The sequence below is a fragment of the Alternaria infectoria genome (genome assembly GCF_024043175.1).
Source record: "Alternaria infectoria strain BMP 0036 chromosome Unknown scaffold_4, whole genome shotgun sequence".
Lineage (NCBI taxonomy): Eukaryota > Fungi > Ascomycota > Dothideomycetes > Pleosporales > Pleosporaceae > Alternaria > Alternaria infectoria.
In genome coordinates this window covers 1,437,027-1,461,242 of record NW_026250693.1, presented here as the reverse complement: position 1 = coordinate 1,461,242, position 24,216 = coordinate 1,437,027, and the positions used below count along the sequence as shown (strand labels likewise).

General features: G+C 53.8%; 5 protein-coding genes across 5 annotated transcripts; 4 read left to right on the top strand and 1 right to left on the bottom strand.

The window, feature by feature from the left end:
- Positions 1-709: 709 nt before the first annotated feature.
- On the top strand, positions 710-2,664 carry J4E92_003496 (uncharacterized protein; the record flags this gene model as incomplete). Its single annotated transcript, XM_051494893.1, has 3 exons — positions 710-966; positions 1,038-1,066; positions 1,115-2,664. 3 exons carry the CDS (start codon positions 710-712, stop codon positions 2,662-2,664), a joined length of 1,836 nt encoding a protein of 611 aa, XP_051355186.1.
- A 5,637-nt stretch (positions 2,665-8,301) lies between these two features.
- On the top strand, positions 8,302-10,727 carry J4E92_003495 (uncharacterized protein; the record flags this gene model as incomplete). Its single annotated transcript, XM_051494892.1, has 6 exons — positions 8,302-8,384; positions 8,566-9,760; positions 9,810-10,070; positions 10,123-10,252; positions 10,302-10,576; positions 10,665-10,727. 6 exons carry the CDS (start codon positions 8,302-8,304, stop codon positions 10,725-10,727), a joined length of 2,007 nt encoding a protein of 668 aa, XP_051355185.1.
- Positions 10,728-11,380: 653 nt separating this feature from the next.
- J4E92_003494 (uncharacterized protein) lies at positions 11,381-13,867 on the top strand (the record flags this gene model as incomplete). The annotated part of the gene is made up of 2 exons (XM_051494891.1): positions 11,381-13,417; positions 13,472-13,867. 2 exons carry the CDS (start codon positions 11,381-11,383, stop codon positions 13,865-13,867), a joined length of 2,433 nt encoding a protein of 810 aa, XP_051355184.1.
- Positions 13,868-17,424: 3,557 nt separating this feature from the next.
- J4E92_003493 (uncharacterized protein) lies at positions 17,425-18,457 on the top strand (the record flags this gene model as incomplete). The annotated part of the gene is made up of 2 exons (XM_051494890.1): positions 17,425-17,523; positions 17,618-18,457. 2 exons carry the CDS (start codon positions 17,425-17,427, stop codon positions 18,455-18,457), a joined length of 939 nt encoding a protein of 312 aa, XP_051355183.1.
- Positions 18,458-18,607: 150 nt separating this feature from the next.
- Positions 18,608-22,355, bottom strand: J4E92_003492 (uncharacterized protein; the record flags this gene model as incomplete). The annotated part of the gene is made up of 2 exons (XM_051494889.1): positions 18,608-20,384; positions 20,434-22,355. The coding sequence occupies 2 exons, from the start codon at positions 22,353-22,355 to the stop codon at positions 18,608-18,610; spliced, it is 3,699 nt and encodes a 1,232-aa protein (XP_051355182.1).
- Positions 22,356-24,216: the final 1,861 nt, after the last annotated feature.

Below are 24,216 nucleotides of genomic sequence, written 5' to 3'. Positions count from 1 at the left end.
AACCCGGCCATAGACGGAGAGTACAGTCTTGGTTGGGAGCCAGATAGTTCTAGGTTATCTATCGCTCTTGGAAATCAGGTATGCAAAATGCGAAGAGAAGATTTCCAATTGCTTACACTACTACAGATTGCTATCGTCACGGTTCCGAGGTAGTACCGGGGATCGTCTATGGAACAAACTCAATTGCAGCTCTGCGGTACAACTATCGCGCCGCTCATCGCAGGGGTTTCTCAGCTGTATTGCACAGGACGGATAGAAAACTATCCAGAGCCGAACGCGCAAGTCTTCACGGGGACATTCCGCGAAGTCACTAAGAGCGCGTTGCGGGATGCAGCGGGACGCATGTGGAGGTCCGGGGTGGCGCCTCGGCCGACACAGATGCGGAGGCTGTCGCGCTCTGATAGGCTAAGCCTAGCGGTGGAACCCCAGGCCGTCTGCTGAATCCGACTGGTAACTCGACGTCTCGCTAACGCTCCGCCTACTGCTTCGGCACTTGTATCATACGGCCAACCCTGACGATGGTGAGGGGTGTAGGTGGCCGTACTTATAACGGTTCTCTGTCGCCATTTTGCGGCCAACATCATCTGGATCGTTTCTGTCATACTCTATACTACCACCTACGCTGGCCAGTCTAGCCTCTGAATAAACCATTTAATTTGGATACACGTCGCGCAATTACTCCTATTGTGTAACTCGTTCTTTCTTGACGATGTCGGCAGTACCTAACCTTCCTATCGACACGCCTGGCATTTCCATTAACGAGGATGCCAATGGGCTTTCAGCGAAGCCGCCTTTCAAGCTCAACGATGCGCCTGTGGAAAACTTGCGACGTCTGAGAGTTGTTGTTATCGGTGCTGGATACTCGGGCATCTATTGCGGCATTCGCATTCCAGAGAGATTGAGAAATGTCGATCTTGTCATCTATGAGAAGAATGGCGGCGTTGGAGGGACTTGGTACGAGAACAGGTAAGCATTTCTTCTGTGACTAACCAAGGTCTTCTTACTGTTTCGCAGTGCATTCACTGACTTGATCGCAGATATCCCGGTTGCGCATGCGACATACCATGTAAGCAAGCTTGAACTTACGAGTACAACCACGGCTAATAATCTACAGCTCACTCATACCAGTATACGTTCCAACCGAACCCGAACTGGTCGTCGCTCTATGCCCCGTCTGCGGAGATTCAATCTTACCTCCAAGACGTAGCGCACAAGTACTCCGCGGATCGCTTCATCAAGCTACGCCATGAGATTCAGGCATGCCACTGGGATGGCAAGACTGCGAAGTGGAACATCACAGTGAAGAATCTCGACACAGGAGATGTGCTACAGGACAAGGCCGACGTACTTGTTTCAGGGAGGGGTGGTTTGAACACACCATCTTGGCCTGAGATAAAGGGCTTTGAGACGTTCAAAGGCGAGGTCATGCATTCGGCAGTCTGGAATCAAGCCTACGACTTCAACAACAAGCGAGTAGGCGTCATCGGTTCTGGTTCCTCCTCCATCCAGATTGTCCCGTCGCTGCAGCGTCTACCAGGTACTCATATTAGTACCTTTGTGCGTAGTAAGACGTGGATCTCGCCTCCCTTCGGCCAACAGCTATGGGACAAGTACGGTTTCAATGGTTCGACGATTCCCCCAGAGCTTCGCGATCGTTTCGCGAACGATCCAGAATATTACCACAAGTTCAGGCTTTCAGTCGAGGAAGATGGAAACAGCATCCATGCTGTTACCATGAAAGGGACTGAGTTACAAAAGGGCGCAAAGGATATGTTCCATCAGCACATGAAAGAGAGGCTGAAGAGCAAGCCTGAGATCTTCGAAGCACTCTTACCCTCCTTCTCCCCAGGGTGCCGTCGGTTGACGCCTGGTCCAGGCTATCTCGAAGCCTTGACGCAACCCAATGTCGACTTCGTCACATCGCCCATAACACACATCTCCGAATCCGCAATCCACACAGCCGACGGAAAAACGCACGAAATCGACGTTCTCGTGTGTGCCACAGGCTTCAAAGCCTCAGCCCCACCTCCGTTCCCCCTAACCGGCAGCAACGGCCTGCCACTTGCTAAAAGGTGGGAGGACCGCGCCGTAAACTACCTCTCACACTCCGTATCTGGCTTCCCCAATCTCTTCACCATGCTCGGTCCCAACGCCGCAATCGGCTCCGGCAGCCTGACGTGCATGATCGAGACCCTAGGCGACTACATCATCAAAGCAATCCGCAAGATCCAAAAAGAAAACATCGCAGCCATGGTTGTCAAGGAAGCGCGCGAGAAGGACTTCATCGAATACGTCGACGCCTACTTCCAGGGCACTGTCTTCGCCGACGAATGCCGAAGTTGGTACAAGAACAAGGGGACGGGCGAGGTCGTTGGGCTCTGGCCAGGAAGTACGTTGCATTGTGTTGAGACGATGAGGAGTCCGAGGTGGGAAGACTTCGACTATATTTATTTGGATGAGCTCGAGGGACAGAGTGACGGTACAGAGCTACATGGTGTGGGGAAGACGAGCAACAGGTTGGCTTGGTTGGGCAATGGGTGGACTAGTGCGCAGACGGAGGGCAAACACTTGGCGTGGTATTTGTACCCCGAATTTATGGAGAAGCCTGTTTCGCCACTGCCGGAGGAGAAGGAGACGTATGCTATTAGGCCGTTTTCTTATTGAGGGAAGGTGGAGAGCAATGGCGGTTACTTGACAACGTCAAGCCAGTCGACACTTGCAAATTTGATCAACATTGAAGCTGATCTTTTCTATGAACAACGATTACGGCAGGCCGTCCCGCAATGCACATGAACCGCCATATTCTTGGCATACATATCGCTCACTCTGACGGACGAGGCTAGCTACTCACTAAGTTCAATCTTTTGCGCAGCATTCCTGTTCAAGGGCGCAGTAAAATACAAGATCGTCTTCTCTCCCGTTCATTCAGACTATTTATACACTCCACCCTTACAACGGACCCAGTTTCTCAGCATAGCTCCTGAGGTTCGCACAAGGCTGAGAACGCCTCGTGCTTTGCCAAGAACATGTGGCTGGAGGAGAAGATGCACGGTGCGAGTATCATTGGGTAAAGTACAGATCTTGACGTCGAGAGGATCGTCTGCGGCATGTCCGCTGCATCTGTTGAGGGGGCCGATGCTCGTTACCAGGCTGTGGGAGAAGACGGAGAAGATGTATTTTAGCTACCGAAGGTGCTCAGTAAATCCGGCCTTTCTTGTATCTTCCCGATCTCTGTTTACCGTCTGCTAAGTAGGGGACGACTCATTATTGTGCTGCCCATAATGCCTTCATACGTCTGGCTCGCATGCCTTCTTACGATCATCACACACACCACCGCACAATCAGACAGCGACAGGTGCGAAGGCAACACCACCACCTACCATGACTTCAACCTTACCGTACCCTTTCAAAACCTCTGCGGGAAAGACATTGGCGCCAAAGTCGACTTCCTCGATCCCACCTTCGAAGAAACTTGGTCCGATTGCATGGGCCGCTGCGTCAAGAAAGAGCCATTGTGCTACGGTTTCGATTTTCGACCTCTCGGCGCAACAGAATTCGAAAATTGTTGGCTCATGAACGCTACGTTCGATGCGGCGACGGCTGTGTATCCCGGGTTTGTGATTGATGCGGCGATGTTGGCGCCGGATCTGGTGGAGGGGTTGGATGAGGATTGTGAGACATTGGGGTTGCGGGGATGCTTTTTGAAGAATGGGAGGTTGGAGAAAGTGACGGGTATGTCTCTATGATTCTCTATGAGCAACACATTAGTCGCTGACAATCAACGTTGACAGCTTCTTCGACTTCCTCTACCCCCACATCTTCAGCTACCTCCACCAACACGGGCGCAGCGGCTCCCAACTCAAAGAGTCTTTCCAACGGCGCAAAGGGAGGGATCGCAGCCGGCATCGTGGCTTTGGCGGTATTAGTAGCCCTGATCATCGCCTTTGTATGTATCAGGCGACGCAAACAAAGAGCGCGGGGGTATAGCTCCGATGAAAGCGCAGCTGAAGTCTCAGCTCACCATCAGATTGTGGAGATGCTGGCCCACAAAGGATCGTACAGCACAGCAGAACTTCCCTGCCAAGAGACCGCACAAGAACTTGAAGGTACCGAAGGTGCCAAAGTACCCATACCAACAAGCGAACTCGAGGGAAGTTCACCAGAGAAACCAGAAACAAGGTTTGAAGAAGTGGTGGTGGTGGACGCTAGAACACATAGACCCTGCCCTTGCCCGCCGGCAACCTGGATTTGAGAAATGGCATGTGCAAACCTCCCTCTTTCCCCATTTAACCACCACGTGCCGTGACATCTCCCCGCCCGCCGCTCAAACAACCACCAACAAGTGAGACACCCGCAATCTAAAACCCATCCTACCCTGCACAACGCGGACAACCCTTACCTAGGCTGTGCAAACAAGAACAAGGCTGCGCACAGCCGCCCTTATCCACACATGCATCCCCAGGCCCCCAAACAACAAAACAGCCGCCGCCCTAGCGCAACAAATGGATCGCCGTATCCGCGCACTCGTTACTGGACTGGTTTGCTTACTCCTACCCTTGCGCCCCACGTTACGCCGTCCCAATAGTGGGAAGCTGCACAATCTTGACAAGGCGTCTGGCTTGATTGCCCGTACGACGGTAAGCAACAAAGCGTGTGTCTGGGAGTTGGGTAGTTGGAAGGATTCGGGGTTTGGGTTGCTGCAGTGCGTGAGGCGGAGTGCGGCGTGCCTTGTGGGATGCTGCGGCTGAACTGGAAGCCTGATCGGCTTATACGATGGGGTTGTCTTTGTTCATAGGTGGCCTTGAGGCTGGAGAGGTTTGTTTCGTTTCCTGATCTTTTTCTCTCCTTTTCGCCTTTTGCCCGTTGGATTCGTGGTTGAAGTGCAGCCTTGGGTTTGGCTTGATATACCTGGGTACTGTAAAGATGCTACCTTTTATCCGGAGTTTCACGACCACCGCGTTTGACGACGATTTACCGCGGTGTAATCCTTGGTTTGAAGGATGTGAGAAATTCGGTCCAAGTACCTCGGAGACGAACGGGGCTGTTCTTGCTTTAACAACTACCGCACAAACGGACGAGAATGGTCTTCCACCGACAAGCGCACGGTTTCCATGGAGGAGTTCGCAATCAGATGGCATTTCGAATATACAGCCGTGGCCTACCTCTGATAGCCTTGACAATAGCATCACCCAACTGGACAGCCCTAGTCCGCAAGCTACCTTCACTGGCTTTACTTCGCAACCCTCAATCATCAGAACATCAATATCAACGTCGCGAAGCCAAACTGCATCACCCAGCCAACTAACATCCGTAACGACGCAAGACCCAAGTCAGGCAACGGTCGCAACCCTGGCAGGAGTAGCAGCTGGCGACGAGACGAAGGGATTGAGCGCTGGCGCAGTAACGGGTATCGCCATCGGAACATTCATCATTGGCGCAGCAATCGCATTTGCCGCCGCCTTCTTCCTCTTCAGGCAGCGGAATAAACACAAGAATGCAAACGTCAGTACGAAAGATTACCCAAGCTATGCCGATTCTGCGCCCGATCTGGGAATGATGCAACACAAAGGTGTCGGCAGTCTAGGAGGGCGACATAGCCCATATGTACAGGTATCGCAAACACCTATGCCACCGACGCCCACTGCTGCATTATCTCCTCCGATGGTAACCCCAGTCGCTATGGTGAACGAACCGTCCAAGGATGTTACCTCGTTCTTACCCCCTGCGGCAGACGACGATGAAGTGTGGAACGGCGTGTCGCACTTGTTCAGCATGATGCATGAGCATATCGAGAAGTTCTACCGCGACGTACATGCCTGTATCACTCCAAGTATGGAACCTTCAATCGCCAAGTTCGGCATCAAAGGCGTGGATATGGCGGAACTTCTGCAAGAATGCTCAAGTCCAACTGCAGCACTCAAACATGCGCTCGTAGCATACGTACTGGGTATAACAGGGCCAAAGCAAAAAGGGGACAAGGAAGGGACTCTGTTTCCAGAAGAGCTAGCGCATGTCGCGAATGGCGCCGACGTTGGATCAGGTAAACCTCCATCCCTACCCCTCGATCCACGGAAGGCATTAAGCTCACACCCAATCCTAGATCCCGACTTCATAGCCGCCACCTCTCTCCACCGCCGCGTCTCCGTCTACCTCTACAGCACCATAACCGGGTACCCGAACCGGCGCAAATCCTGGATGGCGCAGTCGGAAACACGCGAAGCAGCCGAACACTTCTCGCTTACCTTTTTCCCTTGGGCGAATCCTACGTCTAGCGATCAGGATAGAGATGAGGATCTTGCGCGGATTATTACGGATACGCTGACGGTGAGGATATGGTTGTTTGGGCAGTTGGATACGTATGAGTTTGAGTGGGAGGGGGTTGGGGAGAGGGGGATTGTGATTAATCCTGAATTGGTGAAGAGGAAATGGAGGAGTGATAGTAGAGGTGGGGGTGGGGATGGGGATGTGGTGGTACATGTAGTGGATGGGACAGTTGTTGCCATGTAGACTGGATGAAGATATTCCCATCTTTTCGCCGTTGAGCTGCGAAGATCGTTTGACGCGAGAAACGGCTACTACGGCTTCTGTTTCTGCCGGAGTTGAGACCAATCTCCGGACCTGCAGACCGCTTCTTAATCCCAATGCGAAATCATTGAGTTGGCTCATGTGAGGAGGCACAGTACACTGGTCGAGCCGTGGAGATATTTGATTTAGCCATTGCTCTCCTGCGGGGCCCCGCAATGATAATGCTCCAACTAATACGTCTCTGTAAGTCGTTATTGATCGGCATCTGCTTCAGCGTGCCCAGACCTGCCAACATCAGCCAATACGGCATGCCGGTAGCTATGACGACGCGTGTTTGAATGCCAAGATGTGTATGGATGGTCGCATCGCGATTACTGTATCAATCGCACATTACCTAGGTAGACCCTATCGCAAACTGCACACGTGAAATCACGCGCGCAAACGCGCTCGCATGGCTGTCAACCGAGGACGGAACATATTACCCTCTCGCACGGTGAAAGCTTAGCGCGAACTGCACACAAAACACACCCACAGCTAGCCCTTGTAAGTAATCCAGCACGCCATGTAAAAGTGTCCACAGTAAAGGACAGCTAGCACAGACAAACGGGAACAGATATGGCGACCAGCCCAGTGGTAACAATTGCCGGTGCCTCGGATGGGTCTTGCGTCCCTCTTCCCCACGCCCGAAAGCTGATGCTTGCAGGCATCGCGTGGTCAGGCCCATTCTTTGCAAAGGAACATGCGATCAGCTCCACAACCTGCCAGATATGTAGAACTTGTACTCTTGACAGTCTGGTCACAATGGGGTGCTTGGGGCTTGTGTGGTGTCATACCAAGAGCTTTGTAGGAGGGTTCGGCACCTTTGTAGCCGAGCTTGTAGCTTACGGGAGAGCTCCTGCTCTTCGACACTGCCCAGGTGATGACAGTTTTGCAAGTCATTATAGGCCGACTGCGCCGCCTGAATTCGGGCTATTGCGTACGGCCGGGAGATATTGTGCGGTCGCGAAGTTGCGGGCCGGCTGCCTGCCGAAGCTGTTTTCCTCAGGGTCGAGCATGGATGTCTAGGTACATGGTGATGGTGAATAAGTGCCCGCCCTGATGAGCCAACATGTCGCTGCGCGCGTTTACAGCATGTGAAGCAGGGCAAATTGGATGTCGCCAATTATTGGCAGTCAAGCAGATTGACGGCGGATCGGCACAGCAGTACAGTCTGACTGGCGTGGTGTGCTAGTGATCCGGAGAAACGGAGGGCATCACAGGATGCTATCCGTATTGGATCATGGTGCCGCCCACGGAATACGTGTGGGCCCAGACAGAAGCCAGCAATAAGCTGTTCGTCATATTCCAGTCCCCGCAGCGAAGGCACGCGAGGGGTAAGGCGACATCACCAACGCCCTACTAGAGTCGCAGCTCATAAGAGTGCCGTTCGCCCATCTCGTGCTCTGCATTACAAACCTCTCCCCCCCCAACCGCGTCGCCTCAATCTCGAACCTTGAACAGCCACGCGAAGCTCCACTTAAGCAGCTGTTTCCCGAACATTCACCAACTTCACTCCGGCCCCTGCGGCAATCAAGCGTACCGCCGACCCCTTTACCCGGAATTGAAACATATAACTGTTCTGGACAATCCGTCCGTCTCTGACCTGCGTCCTGCCAGACTACGCTTCCACGCTGGTGAAGCTGCTGAACTGTCCTCGTCGCGAAATTGCAGCGCGCCGAAGCCGAGCTCCTTTGCCCCGCCAGCCAGGCTAAATAATCCACATCGACCAGCCCAGACATGTCTGAAGGAGACGTCAAGCCGCCCGTCGTGGCCGAAGCCCACCAGGTGGACACATTCCACGTTCCCAAGGCGTTTTACGAGTGAGTCTCTCTGTTTGTTTGGTCATTGCATCATGCACCAAGACAATGACAGCTGCGGCGTCATCCAAGCTCCAGAGCTCGCGGGTGGGCGGGGTGACCCCGCGCCGCCGAGCGTTTGGCCGACCACCAGATCGCGATCGCACCCAGACGAGCGCCCGGCACGCAGCTAACGCGCGCACAGCAAGCACCCGCACTCGAAACCGCATCTTGAGAACCTCGAAGAGTACCAGAAGCTGTACAAGGAGTCCATCACAGACCCGAAAGCTTTCTGGGGCCGACTCGCGCGCGAACTGCTCACGTGGGAGCGCGATTTCCAGACCGTGTCCTCGGGTAGCTTCGAACACGGCGATGTCGCGTGGTTCGCCGAGGGCAGACTGAATGCCAGCTACAACTGCGTCGACCGCCATGCCTTCAAGGACCCCAACAAGCCTGCCATCATCTACGAGGCCGACGACGCGGGCGATGGCCGCATCATCACATACGGAGAGCTCCTCCGCCAGGTCTCGAAGCTGGCCTACACACTGAAGGAGATGGGCGTGAGGAAGGGCGACACTGTTGCTCTGTACCTGCCTATGATTCCAGAGGCCGTCATCTCCTTCTTGGCCTGCACACGTATCGGTGCCGTTCACTCCGTTGTCTTCGCGGGCTTCTCGTCAGATTCGCTACGCGACCGTATCATCGACGCTGAGTGCAAGGTCGTCATCACCACCGACGAGGGCAAGCGTGGCGGCAAGACAATCAGCACAAAGAAGATTGTCGACGATGCTCTCAAGCAATGTCCCGGCATCAGCCACTGCCTGGTCTACAAGCGCACCGGCGCCGAGGTTCCCTGGACCAAGGGTCGCGACTGGTGGTGGCATGAGGAGGTGGAGAAGTACCCCAACTACATTGCGCCAGAGTCGATGAACTCGGAAGACCCTCTGTTCTTGCTCTACACCTCAGGGTCCACCGGCAAGCCCAAGGGTGTCATGCACACAACCGCAGGCTACCTTCTCGGCGCAGCAGCAACTGGAAAGTACGTCTTCGACATCCACGACAACGACGTCTTCTTCTGCGGTGGTGATGTGGGCTGGATCACAGGACACACCTACGTCGTATATGCCCCTCTACTGCTTGGTGTAGCTACCGTCGTCTTCGAAGGCACACCTGCCTACCCCAACTTCTCGCGCTACTGGGACATTGTCGACAAGTACAACGTCAGCCAGTTCTACGTCGCGCCCACTGCGCTGCGGCTGCTCAAGCGTGCGGGTGACGAGCACGTCAAGCACAAGATGAAGAACCTCAGGATTCTCGGATCTGTTGGTGAACCGATTGCTGCTGAGGTTTGGAAGTGGTACTTTGAGATTGTCGGAAAAGAGGAGGCACACGTTGTTGATGTGAGTTGCGGCTGAGTACGGCCACAGACATTGTTGCTGACTGAGACAGACTTACTGGCAAACCGAGACTGGCTCCCACGTCATCTCGCCCATGGGTGGCATCACACCCACGAAGCCCGGATCCGCATCTCTACCATTCTTCGGTATCGAGCCTGCGATCATCGACCCCGTGTCCGGTGAGGAGATTCACGGCAACGATGTCGAGGGTGTACTGGCCTTCAAGCAGCCGTGGCCCAGCATGGCCCGCACAGTTTGGGGAGCACACAAGCGATACATGGACACATACCTGAACGTATACAAGGGCTACTACGTGAGTTTGGGCAAGCTGATTACTTACGTGCAAATTCTAATAATATCTGCAGTTCACTGGAGATGGTGCCGGACGTGACCACGAGGGCTATTACTGGATTCGCGGACGCGTTGATGATGTTGTCAACGTCTCGGGTCACAGGCTGTCTACCGCTGAGATCGAAGCTGCGCTTATTGAGCACCGTACGTTATGTCCGAAAGTCCGATATGCAAGTTGCTGACGGTTGCGCAGACCAAGTGGCTGAGGCCGCCGTGGTGGGTATCATTGACGAACTGACAGGCCAAGCCGTCAACGCTTTTGTAGCGCTGAAAGACGGCACAGAGTCAAGTGACCAGGTGAAGAAGGACTTGGTGATGCAAGTGCGCAAGTCGATTGGACCGTTTGCGGCACCAAAGGCCATTTTTGTGGTGCCAGATCTGCCAAAGACGCGATCCGGCAAGATCATGCGCCGTATCATGCGCAAGATCTTGGCGGGAGAAGAGGACCAGTTGGGCGACATTACAACAGTAAGTCTGAGTTTTGCCAATATTTTTCTCTTGTTGACGGCGATGACGCGTACTTGGTGGGATGATGTTTACTAACGCCTCCCGACAGCTTTCGGATCCGTCGGTAGTCGACAAGATCATCGATATTGTGCACCAGTCTAAGAAGAAATAAACGGCTCGACTTGGCTCGCGTGGGCGTGGTTGCCATGGGAGGGAAGCATACGAAGCTCTGCTAGTGTGGTGGGGAGGAACTCAGTCGCGCTTGGAGGGAACAAGCGCCGAGCAATGGCAGTCCTATAGTGAGACGCAGGCAGTATGCGCGCTGAGGCATGACCATGCTGTGTTTGTTTGGGCGGCCGCCGTGCGCGCCTCTATGTTTAGTACGGATATAGCACGAATATGCAGCCGCTAGGTTCACGTTGACTGGAATTTTTGTGCATCCGGGTGTTCCTGCGTGGAGCAACACGACAACAAACGCGCGAATAGCGGCGCAACGGCGTATACAGATACGAAGCAGAGCAGTCTACGGCGCAGAGGTGCAGGCAGGGTGGATAGTTTCATTCGTGTCGCGCCCAGACCCCCTCGCTGTCCGCTTGCCGGCCGCCAAGACGGTGGCTGGCCCTTCTGCACAGCCCCCCTGTAGACGATTACGACTCTCCATTATCGCTCGCCATCGTTCACCCAGCGTATAGCCTTTCGCCTCTACTAGCGTTTCTTCTGTATACACGTACTTTGCCTACCCATGTCTCTCGTTGCGTTGTCGTAGCTTTCGCTTTTTACCACGCTCCCCTTCGTCTCCTGAGCGGAGAAGCACCGCCACACGAGATGCGCATCTTTGGGAGTCTCCGGGCCGCCATCACCATCGGCCTCGCCACCATAACAGCCGCCTCATCGCACGCCCGCCCACCATTGCAGAGCATTGCGCTCGCTAAGAATGCCGACATCCTCACACAAACACACCGCGTGACTGCCGTCTCGTCGTTCGACCTCGCTTTCGATGTCTCTGGCAAGCGCATCCGCCTGCGCCTCGAGCCCAACCACGACCTCTTCGTAGACGGCGGCCGCATCACACACCTCAACACCGACGGGTCAATAGCGCGGGAAGAGCCGATTGAGCGATTGCGACACAAAGTCTACAAGGGCACAGCATGGTTGAAGAGGGGGAACCGCTGGGACCAGGTCGGCTGGGCCCGCATAGGGATACGCAAGGACGGGCTGGAACCGCTATTCGAGGGCACCTTCACCGTAGACCACGACCACCACCATGTCAAGACGGCGACCAATTACAAGTCGGTGCGGAAAGCCGACGACCCAGACGTTGACCTGCGCGACAAGGAATACATGGTCGTTTACCGCGATTCGGACATGAAATACCCTGCCGACAACGACGAGGAGCGCATGGAACTGAGGAAGCGGGCAGACAGCATCAAATGCCCGTCAGATGAGCTGCTCTTCAACACGCAGGCAGACCACCCGGTCTTTGCTAGCATGCGCGCCCGCGACGTCTCACCCGCGACGTCCCCGTCACTCATAGGTGCCATGTTCAAGCGACAGGACGACTACCAGCCCGGAGGCAACGGTGCAGGTGTCGACCTTTCTTCCACTATTGGCAGTACGGCCGGATGCCCCGGCACGCGCAAGGTCGCCCTCGTCGGTGTGGCCGCCGACTGCACCTATGTCCGCTCCTTCAACGGTGACAAGAACGCGACGCAGACCAACATCATCGACGCCATGAACTCGGCTTCTGAGCTGTTTGAGAGTACCTTCAACATATCCCTCGGCTTGGCCAATCTGCTCATCACGGAACCTGAATGCCCGACACAGCAACAGCAGGCGACACCATGGAACCAAGACTGCAGCGGCAGCATTACTATCCAAGACCGTCTGAACCAGTTTTCCACATGGAGGGGCCAGCAGAACGATCAATATTCACACTGGACATTGCTATCTACCTGTAACACCGGATCCGCCGTTGGACTGGCTTGGCTTGGGCAAGCCTGCACTACAGGCTCTCAGGACAACAGCGGAAACGCTGGCGAGCAAGTCGCTGGTGCCAACGTTGTTATCAAAACTCAATCCGAGTGGCAGGTCATTGCTCACGAGACGGGACACACCTACGGTGCTGTGCACGACTGCACGTCGCAATCATGCGCAAACAGCGACCTGGTCAGCGCACAACAATGCTGCCCCCTCAGCCAAGGCAAATGCGACGCCGGAGGCGGCTTCATCATGAACCCTTCGACTTCCGAGGGCATTTCCCGCTTTTCCGCTTGCTCTATTGGAAACATCTGCTCTGCGCTCGGACGCAACAGTGTCAAGTCTCAGTGTCTTACCAACAACCGCGATGTCGCTCTTCTTACTGGTCCAAACTGCGGCAACGGTATCGTTGAAGACGGCGAGCAGTGCGACTGCGGTGGCGCCTCAGGCTGTGAGGGCAACAAATGTTGTAACCCCGACACCTGCCAGTTCATCAATAACGCCGTGTGCGACGATTCCAACGAAGACTGCTGCCGCGACTGCGGTTTCGCTCCTGCCACCACCGTCTGCCGCGCTTCCGTTGGCGAGTGCGATCCACAAGAGACGTGCACTGGAAGTTCGCCATACTGCCCCGAGGACAAGACCAAGCAGGATGGCTCAGACTGTGGTGATGGCCTCAGCTGCGCTTCCGGACAGTGCACGAGCAGAGACATGCAGTGCAAGACCATCATGGGTAGCTACACAAAGGGCAACGACACGTATGCCTGCGACAACAGCAACTGCATGATCAGCTGCGCAAGCCCAGAATTCGGAGCTAGATGCTATGGAATCCAGCAAAACTTCCTCGACGGAACAAGTTGTACCGGTGGAGGTCAATGCAGTAACGTAAGTTCTCCTCGACTACTCTCCTACCTCAGTTCAAACACTAATATATTACAGGGTGTCTGCGAAGGCGGCTCCGTCGGCAAAGAAATCACCACCTGGATCCAACGCCACCTCCCCCTCGTCATCGGCCTCGCAGCCGGAATCGGCGGCGCCCTCCTGCTCTGCATCTTCTGCTGCTGCCTGCGCTCCTACCGCCGTCGGTCCAAACTCAAGAAATACGCTCAGGCTCCCCCGCCCATGCCTTATCAATCCAGCGGTAGCTCAAGGAGAAATCGAAGCGGACCTATGGGCCCTCCCCCCATGGGCCAATATAACAACGGTTATCCTCCTCCGCAGGGACCGCCACCACCAAACGGTGCGTCGGCGCCGTGGCAACCAAATCCGCATGCGCCGCAGGGTAATGTGCCCATGCCGCCGCCGGTGCATAGGAGTAGTGTGCGGTATGCGTAAGCTATCCGTTTTCTTTCTTGTTTTTGTTTGAAAGGACTATATCACGGTCATTTACACCCCCGGCCTTGGGAGCTGATGGGATTTGGGCGAATTCTTGCATCGTTAGCGGCGTTTATTCATACTTTTGTTTCGTTTGTGTGATTCTTAGTGGTATGGTGGTGGAAAGCCTGCCGTTTTTGCATTAGGGATGGGGTAGTAGGAGATGGTGTTGGTGTAGATGGAGTGGAAAGAAAGAAAGAATATATCCCTCTTCGTGTGCATATTTGTGTTTCATCTATCGCGCAGCAGTGTATTCATGAATTGCGCGACCGGAGTTGAGCGTTTTCGCTCCTGCCTCAGGCAGCTAATGGGTCCAAGCGCTTGTGTCCTGCCTGCGCCTTCCAGCCTCCATGCGACCTGCCACACCACTCTCTCGCCAACCCCGCATCATGGCCCGCTTCCATTACCAGCCTTGCAGCATTTTCCCTTTCTATCATCTGAATCTTCGCTTTCATCGGTGTGTCCTGCACCCAATACAGCCTGTATGAGCAGATCGATTCGTACGATACGTAAGGGCACTGGCTTACCACACGAATTCCAATTGCGCATGCCTGGGATTTTGCAATGCGTAACAGGCCGAGATGCACAGCCGCCACCACGGCAGGCTGCACCTATGAATAAGAGTGCTGAGTTCGCCTTTGCCCTCACCCACTTTTCGACTGTTTCTCCGCCCGTCGGCGTGCCTTCTGTCTGCCAACCATGAACGACGACGATAAACACCGGGACGTTCACCTGGACCACCCTCCCATTGAACCTCACAGCTGCAAACATTGCCAGCTTATCGCACTCGGTCGGGAACATTTCACGGAGCCAACAAATCGCCTCATGCTCCCGCACACCATTTCTGAGATTCGACACGCTATAAAAGAGAAATGCGAATTCTTCATGCTCTTCGTTTCGCATTCAGGGCCTCACCATCTTATGTTCTGTTGTGGATGTTCTGGATGTTCAGGTTCTCAGGAGTGGCGCATGAGCAGGGTGGACATGCTCAAGCGCGTACTCGGTTTTACGAAGACTAGAGAGCATTCGTATAACTGGACCAAACAAACGTACCGTTTCAAGTTGAAGTCATTTTGGAAGCGTGGCCGGGTCTCACTGACTTTGAATCATCCCCCTCAGCATTGGTGTACTGCCCTGGAACTGAATTACCACGGCTGGTTCGGGCCGCTGGAGATATGTTCCTCATCAATATTGATAGGCGTCCAAGGTTCGTCCAAAGATAATGCGAATAGAGGCGTTTTGTCTGATTTCCTGTAGGAAGAGCTGTCAGTGAAGTGGGAACGCAGATTGTTGCAAGCTACAGTGCAGATGTAGCATCTGAACATACCCTGAGACAAGTGTATCGATGGATTGCTGAATGCCAATCTTGCCATCCTCTGTGTCGACAGGATCATAGTAGCTTCATACCGCGAAGGTTGTTACACATCGATCTTGGCACGAAAACAGCGATTGTCCGTCTTGTGGAAACCCGAGAGGACCTACAATGCAGATGGGCTGCTTTAAGCTACGTTTGGGGTGGGGATCAGAAACTCAAAACCACGCTTAGCTCAATCGCCGATATGAAAGCAGGAATCAAGTTAGAGAGACTCCCACAAACTCTCCAAGACGCCGTCACCGTCTGTCGAGCTCTTCGTCTGGAGTTACTTTGGGTAGACGCACTCTGTATCATACAAGACGACCAGGAAGATCTTGACCGAGAGTTAGCGTCCATGCCACAAATCTATCAGAAAGCGTGGGTTACCATTTCAGCGTCCGCGGCGGCTACCGTTTCGGATGGGTTTCTGCAGCAAAGATGTTATTCTCATGAGAAGACTCCGATAGCACTGCCGTACCTTGCCGACGAAGGTTTAGACAGTTGTGGGATTATATGCCTCCCTGATGCGGGTAGCAGATGCTTCTCATCCCTGGATAATATCGAACCCATCAATCAACGCGCTTGGACATACCAAGAGCGACGACTTTCCCAGAGAGTTCTCGACTTCAATCACAGTCAAGTCGTTCTATACTGCTACACAAACAAGCGGTGTCAGGGTAGTGGCTCCTTGGAAGATTGGTCTGAAGATTCCGAAGAATCGCGACTCTACAAGCCGGTTTCAGACCATCAGGCCTTGCCTGAATGGCGTGACATCGTGGACGTATATGCGACTCGGAAAGTCAGTTTTGCGTCCGATAGGCTCAAAGCAATTTCAGCGCTGGCCGATATATACAGACAGCGTACAGGTTATACTTACCTCGCAGGCCTTTGGGAAGAGTCACTCGTATATGACCTTTGTTGGAAAACTGGTGAGAACGAGGTCTTGCCTCGACCGAGAGAATACCGCGCACCGTCTTGGTCTTGGGCTGCTGTTGATGTAGTAGCATCCTACAGAAACGGTAGACGTGAGCCGCAAAGAATTTACTCCGATGAGCCGTACCACACCACCATCGCACAAGCTAACGTCACGGAAGTCAGCGTAAGGCAGGAGCCCCCCAACACAACCTTCGGCAGGATATATGCGGGGTGCCTCACTTTAGAGGCGCCCATGCTGTGGACGAAGTGGGACTATCTTGTAACAAATCTGGGGCTGGGCCAAAAATCCGCGTTCGTCACGCGAGATGCAAAGGGAGACTGTTGGATCGAGGAAGATGGGAATATCAACAGCTCGGTTCTAGCAGTTTTGTTGACGCGTACAGCATCTACGAAAGTATCAGGAGTCACTATATATTGTGGCTTAGTCCTTGTTCCAGCTTCTGAAGGCATGTATCGCCGGGTAGGGCTGTTCGAGTTCTTCGACCCGAATGTGGATGTCGATGACGACGAAGGGTTTCGTTCTCTTTTCAACATCCAAATCATCATGATCATTTAAGCTGTTGAGTCTTGCATGTGCTCATACCAGATACTCCCAGCACTTGCAGTAGCCTGCGATACATATGTTAGTGAGAATTTCTATGCTCGAAGAAGCCCGTTTGTCTGTGGTAGATGCAAGGGTGTCCTAACCTTGGAAGTACATCATGCTCGCCGGGTAATCCTCGGGTGCCGACGAGCCGCAAGGCTTAGCCCGAGCTTCCCCAGGCAGAGGATATGTTGCATACTCTTATTTTACGACCTTTTTTGATACTGGTAGAGGGCTATACTAGACTTGGACACCTTTTTTGATGATACCTACTGGCTTATATATTCATCTTAATGTACATCATGCAAACGAGGCTAGTCTTCTAGCGCGCCAAACATCTACACATCGCGCGAGCGACCTTGGAAGCTTCGTGACATGCAACGCGACAGCCGCTCACATCGGTAGGAATCTTGACGTTCATACAGCGAGGGCTCTCAGATTAGACAATCACACGAAGGCATACGCCACAATGCCGAACCCAAGGAGATCCGACGATGTGCCCCACCATCAACTGCCGTGGACCCTGACTAGCGATGAAGTCATCGACGCGACATTTTTAAACACGACGCGTCTCTGAAAGAAAGACGACCATTTTCTTTACGGAACCAGAAGTTTGATAGATAACACACGTATTCGACAATCAAGATGCTAGCCCTCACCAGCGCAACAGGCAAGCTCGGCGGCGCCGTGCTAAACGCCATCCTCGACAACAAGCTCATCGACCCAAAAGAGCTTGTAGTATGCGTACGTCTCTCTCTCTCTCTCTCTCTCTCTCTCTCTCCCCATCTATCCCCTCCAATTCCCAGTTCCCAACTCTCATAACTAACAACCCCCACAGACATCCAGCGACCCCTCCTCCCCACGCTTCGCCCCCCTCCACGCCCAATCCATCACCCTCCGCCAGGCCAACTTCGACGACCCCTCCTCCCTGACCACCGCCTACGCAGGCTGTACATCCCTCTTCCTTGTATCTACTCCACGCATAAAAATGGACTATAACAACGCGCCCCTCTGGCACGGCCGTGAAGCCCACCACCGCGCCGCCATCGATGCTGCCTTGCAAGCAGGCGTGCAGCACGTCTACTACACCTCCCTCGGTTTCGCGAACCCTTCCAAAGCCGGTGTCATGCGCGCTCATATTCGCACGGAAAAGTATCTCGCGGACCTGGCGAAGGAAGCGAAGTGCACGTACACGGTGATTAGGGAGGGCTTGTATAACGAGAGTTGGCCGCTGTATTTCGGGTATTACTTTGGGCTTAAAGAGGAGACGAGGAAGGAGGTTCTTGTCGCCGGGGATGGCAAGGTGAGCTGGACGAGTATACCCGACATGGCCTTCTGCACGGCGAAAGTACTTGCTGCGCCGCGCGAGCTATGGGCTGGCAAGACGTTTTATCTGTCGCAAAAGAAAACTCATTCGCTGAGCGATATCGCACGCATTGTGAGCAAGGTACGGGGCGAGGAGATTAAGCTCAAGGTAGTGAGTAGGAAGGAGTATGAAGATTACTATGTCAACGAGAAGGGCATGGAGAGGGCGAGTGTGGAGTGGTGGAGTAGTACGTATGATGCGCTCAAAGACGGCGAATGCGACATTGATGATGGGACGTTGGAGGCGTTGCTCAAGGAGGCGGGCAAGACACCGAAGCCTTTGGAGGAGACGGTTGAGGAGATGCTGAAGTAAGGCAGTGGATAGTGGGATAATATATACTCATTCTTCATCTTCATGACTAGCGTCTACTCGTACAGCATATACATGCACCATTCTTCTCCTCCCACTCATCCATTTCCCTAACACATAACTATCCTGCCCACTTACTCCTCACTACTTCGTTCATATCCTCACCCGCGCCGCACTCTCATTCCTCTCAGCAATCATCCCGAACCCAAAGTCCTTCCTCCGCTTGTTCCCCTTGCGATCACCGTACTGCTCGTCGAACTTCTTGATCGCGCTCAGACTGCTCATGTCTTCGCTGATACTGGCGCTGATTTCCTGCAGCGCTTTGTCAAAGTGGCGCGAGTGTAGGATGCGTTTCTCGGGGAATGTGTAGTTTTGGCCGCGGACGAGGTGTAGGGCTTTTGGTGGTGTTGATGGCGAGGAGGGTTGTTGTTGTTGGGAGGATTCAGAGGCTGTGGATGTGGATGCGGTCGTAGATTCCGATGGAGATTCCGGGTCAGAGGTAGGTGCGGGCTCAGACTCGGACTCTGTGGTGGCTTTCGCAGCGGCAATAGCGGCTTGTTCGTTCTCTTCCTTTACGCATGCAAGGGCGGCAGAGACGGCAATGTTCTTGAGATCGCTTCCGCTGTAGAACGGCGTACGCTTGGCGATGTCTGCTAGATCGACAGAGTCATCGAGTTGTTCGCCCTTGAGATGTATGCGTAGGATTTCTTTCCGGTCGGCCTGTGTGGGCAGATCTACCAACAGCCGTCTGGGTAGTCGGCGAATGACAGCGTCGTCCAAATCGAAAGGTCGGTTTGTAGCTACCATGACGAACACAGAAAGATCATTGAGGCCATCCCACTCTTTCAAGAATTGGTTGAGTATGTCGCGATGCGACGTTCGCTCACGCATCGCGTCTCGGGATGCAAAGACGGCATCTGCTTCGTCGAGGAAGACGATGCATGGTGATAACTTCCGTGCTAGGGAGAAGATGGCTGCCACATTCTTCTCGCCCTCGCCAACATACTTGTCCATGATTTGGCTGCCGGAAACTTCGAGTACCGTACTGCCACTCTCCTTCGCTACGGCCTTGGCTAGAAGCGTTTTTCCTGTGCCGGGAGGTCCGTATAATAAGGCGCCAGATATCTTCTCCGTCGCTAGAATACCATAGCTGAACGCCTCAGGACGTAGTAGCGATAATGAGGTAATGGTTCGTATCGAGTCTACCGTCTCGGTGGGCACATGCACTTGGTCAAAGGTCGTTTTGATCTGATCCGGGTCTGCGATACCGGGCATAAGCCGCTTTTCGTGCTTGTTGGCTGTAGATGCTATGCGTTGCAGATTTCGTTGACGCTGCATGCTCTTCTCGTCTGGACGTTTCCTGCCCAGGTCTGCCTCAAAACCTCCTTCCTGATTACCAAAAGCGTTTTTGGAGCGTTTCGGGATTGCTGCCGCAGCCTTCTCGAAAGAGGTGTATTTAGTTGTGTCACTAGACTTTAGCAGTCCCATAGCAAGCGCAACATGTGCCCAGCTTACTTGCGCCGGTGCGTCCTCAGAGGCTACTGCCTCGCTTGCTGGGCGTGTGATAAGCAGGCCGAGAGCTGTCAATGCCACCCTGTGTACCTCATCGTAACTCAACACACGGCTGAATTGTGATGAATGGAAAATAGGCGCCCACTCGGCGAAGCGGAAAGGACTTTGCTCCAAATTCGAGATATTCGCAGCCGCCGCTGGATCTAATGAGCGAAGCATGTCTTGGATATGCCATAGATTGATGCGTCGGAATTTATCTTTTTCTGCTGTTGAAAGGTCAATCGACGACGCAGAGTTGCTACCCAACGATGCGAGAGCTTCGTCGAAGTTTGGTGTACTACTGCTGCCAGACTCTGATGCGACGACAATGGTCCTGAAGAAGCCACTTTCGCCTTCGCTTTGGAGAGCACGAACTCCGCTGGTGTGTGTGTTAGCCTGGCCGTTTCTACGTTGCGGGTACTCCTTACCTGGCGGATAGTTCAGGCGTGAGGTCGCGTGAACAAGTGCTCCCCACAATCATGACGCTTTCTCCAGCACTACGGCGCTTGCGAACAAGCTCCTCCAGCTTCTGAACGATGCGGCCACCATAGTGTGTGGCATTCAGTTGTTTGAAGTCCGGGATGTAGATAACTTTAGACTTTGTCGGGACGTTAAGGGTTTTCGCAGCTGATCCAACTTTAACAGTCATGCTGATGTCTGCCTTTGCGGGAGACGGCAAGGCAGAGTTGAGTTCAAGCTCGGCACCTTCTTGCTTCAGAGAGTAGTCGAAAAAGGCAGGAGCTTTTGACGATGTTTGAGACTCTTCAGACGAGTGGGAAGGTTGTGTATTGTCGACGAAACCACGGCTTTGCTTCAGGTCACCCGCATCAATCAGTGCGTCTAAGAGAGCGGCTAACTTCAGATCCTCAAGCTGTACGTCCCCAGGGTTCTGACTGCGCCCAGACTCATCGACTGTCGCATCAGATGCTCCGAATTCGCCTGCTGAGAGGCCCATGCCCTTCAAGCTTTGCGTCATAGCCCGCAAGGCAGGTGAAAGAGAGCCTTTTAGAGAAATTATGGAGAGGGGTATAGCACGGGGGCGCATTGAATTGGGATCAGGCTGATCCGTCGACGAAGACTGATTCCACTCGGAGTCGTCCTGAGCGATAGAGTCTTCTATGTCCCTCATGAGATCGCCGAGATCTGTATTCATGCGGTATGCTTCGTAGCCCAGCGAGCGTATCGAACGTGGTGTTGGCTCTGCTCCTTCGCCAAGGTAATCTCCAGCAAGATGAGCAAGGTCTTGAGCTTTTAGAACAACAACGTCAGCCCCCATTTCGAGAGCAGTAGATGTTACGCATTCATCTATCAATGGCTCGTGCTCAGCCATGGGTGAGTGAAGGCTCAGGTTTGTCTTTGTAACAGGGAACGAGTCGCCAGCTGGGTGTAGAGAGGAAAGAGACGCAGCCATAGTAGCTCGAATCTCAGCAACGACCAAGGACGATAGGCGTCTGGAGTTGCCCGCCTGCCGAGTCTTTGCGATTTCCCGTTTCCTCGCAACCATGCCCAATTTGGCACTCTGTTTCTTCATGGCCTCAATCTTCTGGCGCGGATCCATGTCTTTGTCGTTCTGGATCTTGCTCAGCTTAGACCAAGCGTCCATGAAAGCAGTGTCTTCTGTGATTGTGGATATGGGTACTTCGTCCGGACGCCCTGCTTCGGTGCTAGCGACTGCTTCGTCATTCCGTATTTGTGACTGGTGTGTTTCCGCCTGATCGATCGGTGCCATCTGCTCTTCAAGATACCTCTCCACCTTGAGCTCCTCGTGATCGTCCAGGCGCCTGTTCCACAGGCCACGCACTAGTCGCGACAGGATCTGGGTAGCGTCCGAGTCGCGTGGAGCCGGTATGGTGCACGCGGCATGCTCTCCGGACTCAGCATGGGCGACTTGAACAGAGAGAACCGTGGGCGCATTGGCTACTTGTGGGTCTGCGAGATATTGTTGGCGGCGTAGTACCCTCTTCTTCAGAAACCAGTCAGGTATGTGGACAGGCGGCAGCCCTTGCGTCTTCTTCCCCCGCTGCTGGCGTCGCAAGGCAGCCGAGTACCTGCGTGAGGTTTCCCGCGATCGCTGCAGCTTCTGTGCCAGAACCTCTGGGTCTTCTGATGCTACCGCACTGTCGGCGGGCTCCTCCACTGCTGATGCTGCCTTCTCTCGGTCCGTCTTGTTGACGTCATCTTGGTCGGCGGGGGTGCTATTGGGCGCGGGCGGCGGGTTCGAGGCTTGGGCGAGGGTGCGTGTGGTGTGGAATGCTCGTAATCGTGGTGTCGAAGGGTAGCGGCGGCCGCGAATAAAGCGCGCTGGAGGTCGTTTCGTAGACACTCGCAGTGCGGACCGAATCACGTACATACGGACGTCGAAGGCGCTCCCAGAATTGGGGAGGAAGGGAGCCTACAGGAGTTGGCGTAGGCTGCAGAGGGGTGGAGGCGATGCGCGGCGCTGCGTCTGATGGCGATAACCATCGTCAACTTTCTTTGATATTCCCCCAGCCAGGGTCCACCCAAGACGCGCCGGCTATTCCCGCCCTATGCCCATCTTCTACCACAACACATCGCGATGTTTCTGGCTGCGACTGCGATGCTAATTCTACTCCGTTGATCCTTGTTAGTTATCGAAGATGTCCTTAATGCAAAGGTAGTGCATGTCAACACAAATAGATTGGCAACCTATGACGTAGGCGATGCAGCGGGCATGCGCGCATCAAGAGACATCGAGATGAAGGAGTTCGCATGTGCAAACGAGGCAGCATGCTGCGTCGTCCCATACAAATTACCATGGAAGCGGCCAGATTCTGGCCAAGCTAGGAATATGTGCGCGAAAATGGAACGTTCTCATTGACCACAAAGTTTGGTAGACCACTCAGTGCCCTCCATGTCGACATCAGGCCTAGAAGAGTACAATGACTCCAACTTCGATTATATGCAGCATTCTGAAACGGCTTGGCCACACTGTTCAACAGTTCATACAACTTGGATATGGTGATGGAGCAAGTGGGTCAGGACTGCGTGCCCTTCTAATGCGGAACCTATAATCTGTCCATGCACTTGGATGTTTTTGAATGGGACCTGACTCCGCTGCATCTCACCAACCGGAGGTCTCAAAACCTGAGCGTGCCAACGCAGTTTGCAACTGGCATGTGTTGGATGGCCTAAAGATGCCCGGGATGGGGCGAATGCCTCATATGATATGACACTGGATGGTACCACGGATCGGTAGCGACTCGAAAATTCAACAATGAGCGGAACCATAGTTCGCGCATGGTGTTGCCTACATAACTTCTGCGACGGATAGGAGAATGGAAAACAGACTTCTCACGTATAGCTCTTAAATAGTAGGACGGTATTCGCACTCCTGTGTACTCTTGATACACAGATACCTTTTGTTGCGATAGAAAAGATGAACGTCTCCGATGCTGAACAAGCTGGTAAGTTTTGCACCTTTGATCCTTTGTGTAGATGTGAGCTTACTTCGACATCAGTCGACAGCGCCCGGCCTTCGCTCCGCGAGAAGTCGCGCTCCAGACATTCAAGTATATCCAGCATATCCAGCATATCCAGCATATCCACCCATCCAGATGCCGAAAATCCCGGTGACCGTATAACACGGACGCAACAATGCCGCATCCTGGGCTCGACCTGTCTGATGGCATTCACGTTAGTAGGCCTCAACCAGGCCTTTGGGGTGTTCCAAGCACACTACGGACGAGAAGCGGCTGTCACGGAAGACGTCCTCCTTCAGACCGAGCTATCCAAACGCCCGTTGATCTCGGCGATAGGGTCGTTAGGGAATGGAGGGCTCTTCGCCGCCTTTGGAGTGCTCTACTACCCGCATCTTCCCCAATTAGGAGGTCACGTTAGATCTTTGTGCGGATTAGGCACGGCGTTTGTTGTGATCGGATTCGCAACTGCAGTAGCCAGCCACAAGGTGAGTAAAGCTTCCCAACTGCTCTCGCATCAGTCACTTACTAGGACGCAGTTGGCAACACTTGTTGCGTGTCAGGGACTCCTGGTCGGCCTTGGAACCGGCATTCACATCTATCTTCTTGGGCCCATATTACCAGAGTACTTCCCACAGCGGAGCGGCCTCGCACAAGGTGTCATGTTTGCATGTGCGGCTCTAGGGAGCACGGTATGGGTCTTCGCACTGACGGAGTTACTCGAGACGCTCGGTACGCGGTGGACACTAGGAATTCTCGCCATGTTCAGCTTCG